This window comes from Oncorhynchus nerka, linkage group LG9a (genome assembly GCF_034236695.1).
Source record: "Oncorhynchus nerka isolate Pitt River linkage group LG9a, Oner_Uvic_2.0, whole genome shotgun sequence".
NCBI classification, from domain to species: Eukaryota; Metazoa; Chordata; class Actinopteri; order Salmoniformes; family Salmonidae; genus Oncorhynchus; species Oncorhynchus nerka.
In genome coordinates, this window is record NC_088404.1 from 40,662,102 (window position 1) to 40,677,780 (window position 15,679).

At 43.4% G+C, this 15,679-nt stretch overlaps 1 protein-coding gene across 1 annotated transcript in view; it reads left to right on the top strand.

Annotated features, from left to right (window-relative positions):
* The first annotated feature begins 13,247 nt into the window (after positions 1-13,247).
* The window catches only part of sf3b3 (splicing factor 3b, subunit 3), a 41,107-nt gene continuing 38,675 nt past the window's right edge, over positions 13,248-15,679 (top strand). Inside the window, exons 1-3 of the mRNA XM_029668145.2 lie at positions 13,248-13,358; positions 13,948-14,074; positions 14,178-14,333. Coding sequence (XP_029524005.1) covers positions 14,005-14,074; positions 14,178-14,333 — 226 coding nt within the window. The 5' untranslated portion in view covers positions 13,248-13,358; positions 13,948-14,004. The remainder of the gene's footprint in view (positions 13,359-13,947; positions 14,075-14,177; positions 14,334-15,679) is intronic.

Below are 15,679 nucleotides of genomic sequence, written 5' to 3' on the forward strand. Positions count from 1 at the left end.
CAACCAGCTCCCGTCGCAGAGTCTCGGCTGCCTGTTCGCGAGCAGGAAGACCTACAGACTTCTCCAGGGACGGAGGAGATACCAGAGTTCACCCTGAGGGAGAACCCTACTCCAGCTGAGACCTCCGAATGTCAGTTGGTCCATAATGCGGGAGCCCTGTCTGTAGCTGCTGAAGGTACCAAATCTGGCCCTGCCACTCAGACCTCTCCGGTCCCTGTCTGGTGGGATCTGCCCAGTCCTACCTTGGACGTCCAGCCTACTGCTGTCCAAAGACGTCTCCCTGCTCCTCCCTGGGAGCCCCCTCCAGGCTCTGCTGCATGGCTCGGTCCATGTTTTCTGTCTTGGCTCTGTCAGTCCCTGCCTGTTGGAACTTGTCGGTCTCAGCCCTGGGGTTCTTGCTAGCCCCTCTGAACTGTTTCCTGCTAGCTCCAGCCTTGGAGACCCTCCTGATGTTCCCATGCGGAACCCTCCTGACATCCCTGTGGGGGACCCTCCTGGCCGAGATATTCAGTGTCCTGTTATAGGAGACACCTAACCTTCTGCCCTACTAGGTGCTCAGTCTATAGCAGGTCCAGAGTATCTTATCCCTTAGTTCCTAGATCACCTAGTGGCTTCAGTTTCCTGCTGAGCTGGGTCCCTAGTTTCCTATCTCAGTAGGTCTATAACTTTCTGTCCTGATAGTTCTAACATGCCTTAGCTCACATTCTGTAGCCCAGTCAGGCCCCAAGTCACTAGCTCTGTCAGGCACCAAGTCAACAGCTCTGGGCACTCTTTTTCTCCCTGTTTTCTCCCTTTCAGGTGTGCAGCTGTCTCCTGTCCTGAGATCTTCGCCTGTTGCTTCTTTGGGAATCCAGCTGATCTCAGCTCCGGTCCCAGAGCCCTCTCCTTTCACTGACGTGGTGGTCTGCCCGTCTACTGTCCTGAGATCTCCACCCGTCGCTGCTGTGGAGATCCAGCAGATCCCAACTCCTGTCTCTGGGACCTCTCCTGTCGCTGAAGGGGCGGCCTCGCAATCTCTAGTCCTGAGAGCTTCATCGAGACCTGCGGCCAAACCTCCGCCATCTGCTGTACTGAGACCATAATTTAAAAATATATATATTTCACCTTTATTTAACCAGGTAGGCCAGTTGAGAACAAGTTCTCATTTACAACTGCGACCTGGCCGAGCAAAGCAGTGTGACACAGACAACAACAGAATTACACATGGAATAAACAATAAACAAGCCAATAACACAATAAACAATTCAATGACACAGTAGAAAAAAATAAAGTCTATATACAGTGTGTGTAAAAGGTATGAGGAGGTTGGCAATAAATAAGCCATAGTAGCGAAGAATTACAATTTAGCAGATAAACACTGGAGTGATAAATGAGCAGATGATGATGTGCAAGTAAAGATACTGGTGTGCAAAAGAGCAGAAAAGTAAATAAAAACAGTATGGGGATGAGGTAGGTAGATTGGGTGGGCTATTTACAGATGGACCATGTACAGCTGCAGCAATCGGTTAGCTGCTCAGATAGCTGATGTTTAAAGTTGGTGAGGGAAATATAAGTCTCCAGCTTCCGTAATTTTTGCAATTCGTTCCAGTCACTGGCAGCAGAGAACTGGAAGGAAAGGCGGCCAAATGAAGTGTTGGCTTTGGGGATGATCAGTGAGATATACCTGCTGGAATGTGTGCTACGGGTGGGTGTTGTTATCGTGACCAGTGAACTGAGATAAGGCGGAGCTTTACCTAGCATAGACTTATAGATGACCTGGAGCCAATGGATCTGGCGACGAATATGTAGCGAGGGCCAGCCGACTAGAGCATACAGGTCGCATTGGTGGGTGGTATAAGGTGATTTGGTAACAAAACGGATGGCACTGTCATAGACTGCATCCAGTTTGCTGAGTAGAGTATTGGAAGTTATTTTGTAGATGACATCGCCGAAGTCGAGTATTGGTAGGATAGTAGGTTTTACTAGGGTAAGTTTGGCGGCGTGAGTGAAGGATGCTTTGTTGCGAAATAGAAAGCCGATTCTAGATTTGATTTTGGATTGGAGATGTTTAATATGAGTCTGGAAGGAGAGTTTACAGTCTAGCCAGACACCTAGGTATTTATAGTTGTCCACATATTCTAGTTCAGAACCAGAATGGTGATGCTAGTCGGGCGGGCGGGTGCGGGCAGCGAACGGTTGAAAAGCATGCATTTGGTTTTACTAGCGTTTAGGATGCAGTTGAAGGCCACGGAAGAAGTGTTGTATGGCATTGAAGCTCGTTTGGAGGTTAGTTAGCACAGTGTCCAAGGAAGGGCCAGAAGTATACAGAATGGTGTCATCTACGTAGAGGTGGATCAGGGAATCACCCGCAGCAAGAGCAACATCATTGATGTATACAGAGAAAAGAGAATTGAACCCTGTGGTATCCCCATAGAGACTGGCAGAGGTCCGGACAACAGGCCCTCCGATTTGACACACTGGACTCTGTCTGCAAAGTAGTTGGTGAACCAGTCATTAGAGAAACCAAGGCTATTGAGTCTGCCGATAAGGATACGGTGACTGACAGAGTTGAAAGCCTTGGCCAGGTCGATGAAGACGGCTGCACAGTACTGTCTTTTATCGATGGCGGTTATGATATGGTTTAGTACCTTGCGCGTGGCTGAGGTGCACCCGTGACCGGCTCGGAAGCTGTTGGCCGGGGTTTGGAATTAGCCAGGAGGAAAGCATGGCCAGCCGTAGAGAAATTCTTATTGAAATGTTCAATTATCATGGATTTATCGGTGGTGGGAGTGTTACCTAGCCTCAGTGCTGTGGGCAGCTGGGAGGAGGTGCTCTTGTTCTCCATGGACTTTACAGTGTCCCAAAACTTTTTCGAGTTAGAGCTACAGGATGCACATTTCTGCTTTCCTTTGCGTTCCTGACTGACTGCGTGTATTTGTTCCTGACTTTTCTGAGCAGTTGCATATCGCTGGGACTATTCGATGCTATTGCAGTACTCCACAGGATGTTTTCGTGCTGATCAATGGCAGTCAGGTCTGGAGTGAACCAGGGGCTATATCTGTTCTTAGTCCTGCATTTGTTGAAAGGGGCATGCTTATCTAAGATGGTGAGGAAATTACTTTTAAAGAACGACCAGGCTTCCTCGACTGACAGGATGAGGTCAATATCCTTCCAGGATACCCGGGCCAGGTCGATTAGAAAAGCCTGCTCGCAGAAGTGTTTTAGGGAGTGTTTGACAGTGATGAGGGGTGGTCGTTTGACCGCGGACCCATAGCGGATGCAGGCAATGATCGCTGAGATCCTGATTGAAATTAGCAGAGGTGTATTTGGAAGGCAAGTTGGTCAGGATCATGTCTATGAGGGTGCCCATGTTTACGGATTTAGGGTTGTACTTGGTGGGTTCCTTGATGATTTGTGTGAGATTGAGGGCATCTCTTTTAAGCATATCCCAGTTTAGGTCACCTAACAGAACGAACTCTGAAGCTAGATGGGGGGCGATAAATTCATATATGGTGTCCAAGGCACAGCTGGGAGCGGAGGGGGATCGATAGCAGGCTGTAACAGTGAGAGACTTATTTCTGAAGAGATGTATTTTTAAAATTAGAAGTTCGAACTGTTTGGGTATAGACCTGGAAAGTATGACATCAAGCTCTACTGCTGCCGCCACCGCCCATTGCTGCTTCGTGGCTCCAGCAGCCTAAGTATCCAGTCCTGAGATCCTTGTCGAGCTCTGCCCCTTTGTTGTTGATTTCAAATCTGTACAACACATTTGGTGGCCGCTGTTAAAACGTCCAACTTCAGTCTGCTGATTCTAGACATCTTTTATGGTTAGTTCTAGTAGGGCAGCTTAGTCTCCAATTCAGAGGACTCCCACTTTTGTTAGTGTCTTATTGGTCTAGGTCACTCCATATAGTTATTACCACATCACGTTCAGCCTATCAGTGGCCTTGATTTCCGGGACTTCAGTTTCAGTTAGTCTATGAACCCAGCACGCTGTGTGGTCAGAAACGTGCTTTCCCCATCTTGATGAGCACTTCCACAGTTTTCCCTCCTGCTGAACTTTTCCTCTTGTGGACTGAATTGATGTATGTCTGATGTTTTAATTGTGCGTACATCTAAATGTAAGTGCCGTGAGATCTGTTTCATTATGTGGAGCTAAGTTTTGTGGCTTATTGTATACAATTACCGTGTTTTGAGCTTGCTTGCTAGCTAGTGTTAGTACTACACATAGCATTTTGCATTGGAATGCATGAGCATTTTAGCATGACTGTTAGGGATTAGCCGTTTTAGAATTGCTCATTTATGGTGCGAGGCAAATTTTCTATGCCCGCAACAGTCAGCATCGATAGAATGAAATAATTTAATATTTTGCCATATTGTAATAATTTTCATGTGCCACGTATTGCCACAGTCCGTGACATGGTGAAACTTGCACTCCTGTAGATTTGACATAATTGGATGGTGGAACTTGCATCCAGCCAACTAGAAAAGCAAGTCGAAACAATTCAGCCATTTTTGAAAGTCATAAGAATCCTGCCAAGAAACATTTTTATTGTTGAAAAATTAGATTTATCAGGCAGTAGGCATTTAGAATGAAATGAGTGGCGCTTCATAGCTAGGGGTAAGTGTTGACATCATGTGCCCCGTGTACCTTCAAAATTATTCGACAATCCTCATTCATTTGGAAAACCCAGATCCATCATTGTTTGTCGCAATAAAGAAAGTTAGACAAAAAAAATCAACGCCTGTCAAATGGATAACAATGTCGATCTTTAGAAAATGTCTCATATCTGCTGTTTCCATTTTTGTTGTTGCTGACATTGATTTTGTTGAATAAACCTGGGTCAATGGAAACATGCCTATTGATAGATGGCGACATCAACCATTTATCAGCATGCAGTGCTTTTTTCTTCCAATAAAACAGGAGGTTGTCTTCCACAATGCTTTGGTTCCAACTTCAAGTTGCAGTTAGTGAGGAGGAACTGCAGACATTTCCAGTCGCTTGCAATCAAAAGTTATCACATGATTGTAGTAAAGTCATGCAGTCGACATGTAGTTATGACGGCACAGGGCGAGACCCAGATGCAGACATGGGAGGAAGATGGTTTGAGTCTCTGATATTTATTAGTATCCAAGGGGCAGGCAAGAGAATGGTCGTGGACAGGTAAAAGATCATAACACGGTCAGAGTCCAGGAGGTACAGAGTGGCTGGCAGGCAGGCTTGAGGTAAAGACAGGCGAGGGTCAGAACCAGGAGGACTAGGAAAAACAGAGAAAAGGAAAAAACAGGAGCACGGAGTAACACGCTAGTTGACTGGACAAAACAAGACGAACTGGCACAGACAGACAGAAAACACAGGTATAAATACCCAGAGGAAAATGGGTGACACCTGGAGGGGGTGGAGACAAGCACAAGGACAGGTGAAACTCAGGGTGTGACAGTAGTCTCAAGTCAACATACCAGTATTGGTGTAAACTAAAACTTTCTAAAGAAATGCTGGTATAAATAATACAATAATAAATGTATGGGGCCTCCCTAGTGGTGTAGTGGTCTAAGGCACTCCACAGTACTAGCTATGCCACTAGAAATCCTGGTTCGAGTCCAGTCTGTTGCAACTGGCCGTGACCGGGAGAACCATGGGGTGGAGCACAATTAGCCGAGCGTCGTCCAGGTTAGGGGAGGGTTTGGCCGGCAGGGATGTCCTTGTCCCATCGTGCTCTAACGACTCTTATGGCGGGCCGGGCGCATGCATGTTGACATGGTTGCCAGGTCTATGGTGTTTCCTCTGACACATTGGTGTGGCTGGCTTCTGGGTTTTTTATTTTTATTTCACCTTTATTTAACCAGGTAGGCTAGTTGAGAACAAGTTCTCATTTGCAACTGCGACCTGGCCAAGATAAAGCATAGCAGTGTGAACAGACAACACAGAGTTACACATGGAGTAAACAATTAACAAGTCAATAACACAGTAGAAAAAAATGGGCAGTCTATATACAATGTGTGCAAAAGGCATGAGGAGGTAGGCGAATAATACAATTTTGCAGATTAACACTGGAGTGATAAATGATCAGATGGTCATTTACAGGTAGAGATATTGGTGTGCAAAATAGCAGAAAAGTAAATAAATAAAAAACAGTATAAAAACAGTATGGGAATGAGGTAGGTGAAAATGGGTGGGCTATTTACCAATAGACTATGTACAGCTGCAGCGATCTTTTAGCTGCTCGGATAGCTGATGTTTGAAGTTGGTGAGGGAGATAAAAGTCTCCAACTTCAGCGATTTTTGCAGTTCGTTCCAGTCACAGGCAGCAGAGTACTGGAACGAAAGGCGGCCAAATGAGGTGTTGGCTTTAGGGATGATCAGTGAGATACACCTGCTGGAGCGCGTGCTACGGATGGGTGTTGCCATCGTGACCAGTGAACTGAGATAAGGCGGAGCTTTACCTAGCATGGACTTGTAGATGACCTGAAGGAGGCTTTGTTGCGGAATAGAAAGCCGACTCTTGATTTGATTTTCGATTGGAGATGTTTGATGTGAGTCTGGAAGGAGAGTTTGCAGTCTAGCCAGACACCTAGGTACTTATAGATGTCCACATATTCAAGGTCGGAACCATCCAGGGTGGTGATGCTAGTCGGGCATGCGGGTGCAGGCAGCGATCGGTTGAAAAGCATGCATTTGGTTTTACTCGCGTTTAAGAGCAGTTGGAGGCCACGGAAGGAGTGCTGTATGGCATTGAAGCTCGTTTGGAGGTTAGATAGCACAGTGTCCAATGACGGGCCGAAAGTATATAGAATGGCATTGTGTCAAGAAGCAGTGCAGCTTGGTTGGTTTGGGTTGTGTTTCGGAGGATTCATGGCTCTCTACCTTCACCTCTCCCGAGTCCATACTAGAGTTGCAGCGATGAGACAAGACTGTAAATATCAATTGGATACCACGAAATTGGAGAAAAAGGGATTAACAAAAAAAACTGAATAAAAGTAGGTGAAATTATCATTGTATTTTTTTACAAAGGTGGAAAAACGATTGTAAAAAAATGTACAATTATATTCCCAGTTTAGCAGGTCTTTGCAGGGAGTCTTTTATTTTGAAATATAAAATATAATACCCTGCTGCTAGGAGAATGGTAATCCACATTTCTCAAAATCTCTAAAATGGCTTTGGGATTTGTAGTCCTTCTGGTCATAAAACCATAGTGGTGTGCTTCAAGGGAACTGTCCTATCGTCATAATAAGACATGACCACCGTGTCGAAAATACAGGCACGCGCACATATGCCAGATGATTGAATGTGATTAAACGCTTGTGCAAGATCTATAGTACCCTGCACATGCTTATCTGTAGCATATCAGGGCTTAATTAGAGCCGGATCCTGTGGCAGCTCTCCTTTTTGAACTGTTTTGTTTCGGGAACCTGTTTGGCCGAATCCTGTACCTCTTGTGGCATGAAAAATAATTGTCACTTTTTGCAATGTAAAAATTTGAATAGAAGCGATCAATGTTCATTCGAGTTGCCTATTAGTCCATTCGAGTTGCCCCACAAAAAGACGTATGTAAAAAAGTAGATTTTAGGCCAGGGCCTAATATTATAAGAGTTGATTTGGGTTGGGTCTGGTTTATGTGTGGTTTATGGTTGGCAAAATATTGTAACCTATGTATGAGACCATCGCTTGGCGCTGGCTGTGTGAGAAGCGCATCATTATGTCTCTCATAGAGTGGCGACCTGTCATTCAAGGCAAGTGGGGCTAAGCCTCAGACTTTTAAGTAAAAAAAAATATATATACTTTTTTAGGGGGGGTGACTTGATTGTTTTGCTTGTTATTTTGGCATTAATACGTGTCACATAACAGTTTGCAAACAATGTTAAGAAAATGTAATTGAGTTATTAATAAAGCCACATACAAACATGGTCTCTTGTTTTCTTGATTAAGGCAGCTCCAAAATGCAGGTGTTTCAGCCTAGCTCAGTGCTTTCTGTGGTGGTGGGGCTAGCCAGCAGAAAATAGAGAGCGTTGCGCCTGATTGGCTCAGTTTTCTGTCACTCATGGGACAGTACGTCATCCCCAATTCTAAGGTTAGAGCTTGAAAATGTTTGCCCCTTGTGGTTCTGCCATAGAGTTATATTAGAAGTGCCCATCCAAGAAGGCTCAAGGTCATTGGCCACAGATAGAATGACATTAAATCACATTATATCTACAGTAGCTTTGATTGGACTGATCATGTCAACATCATACTTTCAAAATCTTAGCTAGCAAGCGAGCAGTCGTCACCATTAATCAGGTCGACAATCAACTTCTTTTCAATCCTTGTCATATGAAAAGAAATTAGAGATAAAACGTCTTGGTGCTCATCGGCCAAATTCAACAATGAGTGGTTTGGGAAGGTATCAGTGGCTAACTGTGAGTTCAAGACAACTGGGAACTCGAGTTTTCATTGTCTGTTTATATGTAAGAACGGCCCATGTTCTGAATTCTATCGCTATACATTTCAAAAGTGCTGAACAAATAGTTATATTACCTACCTCCGTCATCTCTTGCTCATTAATGTTTTAATCAAAATTACGGATTGCCTCTTATCCGCTTGTCGCCACTGCTGACAGCCGTATACCACCGGTATGACAAAACATGTATTTTTATTGCTCTAATTATGTTAGCAACCAGTTTATAATAGCAATAAGGCTCGAGGGGATGTGGTATGCGGCCAATATACCACGGCTAAGGGCTGTTCTTATGCACAACGCAAAGCGGAGTGCCTGGATACAGCCCTTAGCCGTGGTATATTGGCCATATACTACAAACCCGAGGTGCCTTATTGCTATTATAAACTGGTTGAATTAAAATTATTATAATTATAATTATATATTATATTATAATTAGAGCAATAAAAATACATGTTTTGTCATACCGGTGGTATACGGCTGTCAGCCAATCAGCATTCAGGGCTCGAACCCCTCAGTTTATAACAAGGACTAGCCTACAGTCAGGAACGCGATGCAAATCTGTCAGTGAAAAAACAGCATCCAGACAAAACAGGCCTTTCGCAATATTTCAAATACAATCGAGGGAAAACACTGGTTGGAAAGAAAATGGCTCCTGCTGAAAAGAGAAGACTATGCTGTTTGTAACCGATATGAAATAGCTAGCTAGTTAAGCGGGGTGCGCACTTATAGCGTTTCACTCGCTCTGAGACCTTGAAGTAGTTGTTCCCCATGCTCTGCAAGGGCCGTGGCTTTTGTGGCGAGATGGGTAATGATGCTTTGAGGGTGACTGGTTCGAGCCCAGGTAGGGGCAAGGAGAGGGACGGAAGCTAAACTGTTACATTGGTGCCGTGACCCGGATCACTGGTTGCTGCGGAAAAGGAGGAGGTCAAAAGGGGGGTGAGTGTAACCGATGTGAAATGGTTACTAATAGCATTTCAATCGTTGACGTCACTTGCTCTGAGACATTGAAGTAGTTGTTCCCCTTGCTCTGCAAGTCAGGTGGTTTTTGTGGAGCGATGGGTAACGATGCTTCGTGGGTGGCTGTTGTTGATGTGTAGAGGGTCCCTGGTTCAAGCACAGGTAGGGGCGAGGAGAGGGACGGAAGCTAAACTGTTACGTGTAGGCTGCCAAAATATTTGATAAACTTCCAAATATTGTTTTACAAAAAGAGAGAGATAGGCTTTTGGCACGAGCACATCAGCCATCACCAGCTGAGCATCATTGGGTGAGTCAGTGAAACTGAAAAGCATTTTTTTTATGACTATAATACACACCTAGGCCTAGGCTATTGATGGATTCAAGACAAGGTCGTTTTTATTGATCTCAGATTATCAATTTGTCTGTGTCAAAGTAGCCTGCCATTTTGATAATTTGTGTGGTATTAAAAGGGATTCTGCCAAAGTCTCCGGTCATGTAAAATGATGAAGAATTGTATGAAATGTGTTTATAAAGGCCAACATTTTCCCGGAACCCAGGCTACTAAAAATGTTCCCTATGTGTGCAACTTCAATAAGTGCCTCTACTCTACTGCTCCTTGCCACTACGCAAATACAATGATATGCATGTAATGCTTTATTTTAAAAGTGCTTTTTCTTTTCTTCTCATGCGTCCCGCTACCTCAGAACTCCCTATAGAGAAAAATAAAAAATCATATATATCTATAAACATTTTCAAACAGTTCATTTATATTTTCCAACGGGGCTATATATTTGGGTGAGTTTTTTCTCTCGCCTGAGTAGCCTCGTTTCACTGCCAAAAACAAAATTAAACCATCTAGTGTTCAGTGAAATAACAACACAATGTCAAATACAGGTAGCTTAGTCAAATAATAACATCCAATCACATGAACCGTTACTCTAGCGGGAATGTAGGCTACATACGGACAGTTAGTTGGAATTCCCGCTAGAGCGTTGTGTAGTCTAACGTAGCTGCTGCTCATTCCGTTTGCTCGATAATGGATAAATGTTTAAAAAATAAGGCCAGCGTCCATAGATACACATACCAGTTCTACTGGTAGTACTGCTACTATCAGCAGTACTACACCTGCACCTGTTGACAACACAAGTTGTTCTGCTTCCACGAGCACATCCAATGCTAGCATCAGTAATTCTAAATTTGTTGTTAGCCCAGATAGCATGGACACTGATAGTTGTTAATCTGATGCATCGGAAGAGCTACTGTCCCCTTACCCAGGAAAGCACCGAACAACAGACAGGAACGTTAGACCATTGAAGAGGCGCAGATATGATGAGAACTACATTGATTTGGGGTTCACTTATATTGGGAGTAGTACCTTTCCTCAGCCACAGTGTGTTATATGTGCAAAAGTACTATCTCACAACTCGATGAAACTTTCACTCTTGCGCAGACATTTAGAAACAAAACATGCCAAATTGAAAAATAAGCCACGGGAGTATTTTGAGCGAGAATTAAGACGATTTCCGAGTAGCAAGACATGTATCAAAGCAGATACCATTAATAAGAAGGGGCTAGAAGCGTCTTATATGGTGAGCTACTGAGTGGCTAGGACAGGCAAGCCCCATACTATTGTGGAGGACGTAATTCTTCCTGCTGCTGCAGATATGGCTGGGACAATGCTGGGGGAAAAGGCCAACAAAAACTATACAGACAACGTCTCCATCAAACAACACTGTTCCATGACGCATCAGTGACATGGCAGGAGATGTTTTGAAACAATTACTGCTTTGGATACAAGCCAGTGAATTATATGTTACAGCTGAATGAGTCAACAGACGTGGCTGGCTTGGCACAGCTCCTGGTATATGTCTGTTACGTTTATGGGGGGTCAATTATGGAAGACATCCACTTCTGCAAACCACTGTAAACCAGGACAACAGGAGAGGATATTGTTAAAGTACTGGACAGCTTTGTGACATCAAATGGACTTTGGTGGTCAAGATGTGTTAGTATCTGTACTGATGGTGCAAAAGCCATTACAGGGAGAGATAGTGGAGTGGTAACGCGCATGCAAGCAGTTGCTCCCGACACCACTTGGGTATGCTGCAGCATCCACCGAGAGGCTCTTGCTGCCAAGGGAATGCCTGACAGCTTAAAATACGTTTTGGACACTTCTGCGAAAATGGATAACTTTGTTAAAGCAAGGCCCCTGAACACACGTGTATTTTCTGCATTTTGCAATGATATGGGCAGCGACTATGTAACACTTTTACAACATACAGAGTGCGCTTGTTATCAAGGGGCAAAGTATTGACATGTTTTTTTTAAATTGAGAGACAAGCTTTTAAGTAAAGTTTTCTTTTCTGACCATAATTTTCACTTGTCTGACCGCTTGCATGATGGTGAGTTTCTCATACGACTGGCCTATATGGGTGATGTTTTTTCTTGCCTGAATCATCTAAATCTAGGATTACAGGGACTCTCTGCAACTATATTCAATGTGAAGGACACAATTGAGGCTATGATTAAGAAGTTGGAGCTCTTCGCTGTCTGCATTATCAAGGACAACACACAGGTCTTTCCATTATTGTAGGATTTTTTGGATTTGTTATCCCTTTCATGCCCTGCCTCCAGTCCACTTACCGATATCTGAACAAGAGAGCCTCATCGAAATTGCAACAAGCGGTTCTGTGAAAATTGAATTGAATCAAAAGCCAATGCCAGATTTCTGGATTGGGCATCCTCAGTATCCTGCCTTGGCAAATCTAGCTTTTAAGACACTGTTGCCCTTTCCAACCACATACCTATGTGAGAGTGGATTCTCGGCCCTCACTAGCATGCAAACTAAATACAGGCACAGACTGTGTGTGGAAAATTATTTAAGACTGAGACTCTCCAATAAAACCCAACATTGCAGAGTTATGTGCATCCTTTCAAGCACACCCTTCTCTTTAACATATGGTGAGTTATTCACAATTTTCATTGAACAAATAAGGTTTTATATGTAAGATGTTTAAATAAAGAGCAAAATGATTGATTATTATTATATTATTACTTGTGCCCTGGTCCTATTAGAGCTCTTTGTCAGTTCCCACGAGCCGGGTTGTGACAAAAACTCACACTCATTCATATGTTTAATAAATGTATCGTATAGTGTGTGGCAGGCTTACAATAATGGAAATAAACAACATTGGAGAGTGTGCTGACCCTGGTGATAGAGGGGGTACGCAGCTGGAGGTTGAATGTTTGAAGGGGTATGGGACTATGAAAAGTTTGGGAACCACTGCTGTAGGGAACTCTTTATTATGCACATGAACTTATCCCAAAAATGTATATGCTGCTAGACATATTTCAGTTCAGAACCTTTACATCATGTCGTTTCTGTGAGCTATAGTGACTTTATTCTAACACGTTGTGGATGCTTTTAGGAGGAAATGTCTCAATTAAATTACATCCATAAGGCTTTATTGGCATGGGAAACATGTTTACATTGCCAAAGCAAGTGAAATATACAATAAAAAAAAGGGAAATAAACAATAAAAAATTAACAATCAGAAATTATCTCTCTCTGAATCTGCAGTCCACACTGACTTATTCCCTGCACGGCTGCACCTGCACCTTTTGTCCAACCTAAGCAAAGCATGGGCATTGTCGCCACCTATTGGAATAGCTCGTCAACTGTAATTAATTGCGCCTTTTCATTATATTTTTCTGATAATTTCAAGACAAGTAAAATGTATATTTTCTATTTTAGATAAATCAAACATAACTTCTATGGCGTAACTGCTTTGAGTTTCGTGTTATTCCCATATAATTGTGTAGCTTGGTCTCAGGCACATTGTGGACCGATTTTTGATGACGTCGCAGATCGTGAAGAGGACCCACGATCGACAGGAAAGCGTTTGTCCGCAAAAGTATCAACAAGTTGACGGTGTGACTGAAATTCATAATCTAGTTGATATCAGTTTAATCCTAACTGATACATCGGTAAATCATTTTCATACAATATCCGCACAATACAACATAGAAAACAAAATATATATCAATATGTTTTTTTTTAACGTCTTCCTCAATTTTGAAGATGGGCGCTTGTGGGTATACGGAGTGATTGAATGAAACAACTGCGAGTGCTAGGGTAGCTAACTCGAGCAAGCAAGCCTTGTTTTGCAAAGTTACATGGTCTATTTCGTTAAAATATTTTGTAATGGTGGGCCAACGTTACTGTTATTATTGCGGTTAGGTTGGACCTGGCTGGTTGCAACAACGACCGATGGGTTTGTGTAGAATCAACTTTACACAGTTGGCTAGGCTGGGCTCTACGTAGTAGCTAACTAGATAGCTAGCTAACTAGCAGCGGCACCCGTGTCTTTGAAATCGCCTTTGTTTGTAGTCTATGTTGTGTAGCTAGCTATCATCAACTGAGTTGACAATGTTTTTGCTTGCGGGTGTATAATGTGTCTGCAGTATCCACAATAACATCACTGTGCAATAGTTAGCTAGCTACCGCACTAAGTTAGCTATGTTATAACACATGTTTGCGGCAATGCAAAACATGTACTCCTCCTTTCTTCCTCAGAACCTGGTGTTGCTGTGGCCTCTTTGACCTGCACCTGAAGGTAGAGAAACAGACACTATGTTTCTGTATAACCTGACCCTGCAGCGTGCCACTGGCATCACCCACGCCATCCATGGAAACTTCTCAGGTACATAAACATTATTCTCTTGGGGTCTCATCCCTGAGTCTATATAACATGGATAATGTAACCTGTGATCTGGTATGGTTATCATTGTTGTCTTGCCTTGCAGGAACCAAGATGCAGGAGATAGTTGTTTCCAGGGGGAAGATAATTGAGCTGTTGCGTCCAGATGCCAACACAGGGAAGGTTCACACCCTGCTTACCATGGAGGTGTTTGGCATCATTCGCTCCCTCATGGCCTTCAGGCTGACAGGAGGAACTAAAGGTGTGTGTGTGTTATGAGATGTATGTATGTGTGTGTGTCAGCATGTACACTGGGGATTGATTTTTGCTGTAAATACAGTGCATTTAGAAAGTATTCAGACCCTTGGATTTTTCCCACGTTTTGTTACGTGACAGCATTATTCTAAAATTGATTAAATTGTTTTCCTCATCAATCTACACACAATACCTCATAATGACAAAGCGACAACAGGTTTTTAGAAATATTTGCTAATGTATTACAAATAAAAAACAAATGCCTTACTTGCATACTTATTCAGACCCTATACCATGAGACTTGAAGTTGAGCTCCGGTGCATCTTGTTTTCATTGATCTCCCTTGAGATGTTTCTAAAACTCGACTGGTCCACCTGTGGTAAATTCAATTGATTGGACATTATTTGGAAAGGCACACACCTGTCTATATAAGGTCCCACAGTTGACCGTGCATGTCAGAGGTCGAAGGAATTGTCTTAGAGCTCCGAGACAGGTTTGTGTCGGCACAGATCTGGGAAAGGGTACCAAAAAATGTCTGCAGCATTGAATGTCACCGAGAACACCGTGACCTCCATCATTCTTAAACGTAAGAAATTTGGAACACCAAGACTCCTTCTAGAGCTGGTTGCCTGGCCAAACTGAGCAATCGGGGGAGAAGGGCCTTGGTCAGGGAGGTGACCAAGAACCTGATGGTCATTCTGGCAGAGTTCCTCTGCGGAGATGGGAGACCCTTCCAGAAGAACAACCATCTCTGCAGCACTCCACCAATCGGGCCTTTGTGCTAGAGTGGCCATACGGAAGCCACTCCTCAGTAAAAGGCACATGACAGCCTGCTTTGAGTTTGTCTGAAGGCACCTAAAGACTCTCAGACCATGTGTAACAAGATTCTCTGGTCTGATGAAGCCAAGATTGAACTCTGGCCTGAATGCCAAGCGTCACGTCTGGAGGAAACCTGGCACCATCCCCACGGTGAAATTGCAGAGCGCCAAATACAAATTATATTATTGTACATATTTAACTTTCATGAAATCACAAGTGTAATACATCAAAATAAAGCTTAACTGGTTGTTAATCCAGCCTCCGTGTCAGATTTCAAAAAGGCTGTATGGTGAAAGCAAACCATGCGATTATCTGAGGACAGTGCTCAGCACACAACATTACATACAGTTACCAGCCAAGTAAATTAGTAACGAAAGTCAGAAATTGCAATAACATTAATCACTTACCTTTGATCTTCAATTGGTTGCACTCACAAGACAACCAGTTACACAATAATGTTCGATAAAGTCCCTCTTTATATCCAAAAATCTACATTTTGTTGGTGCGTTTTGTTCAGTAATCCAATGACTCAAA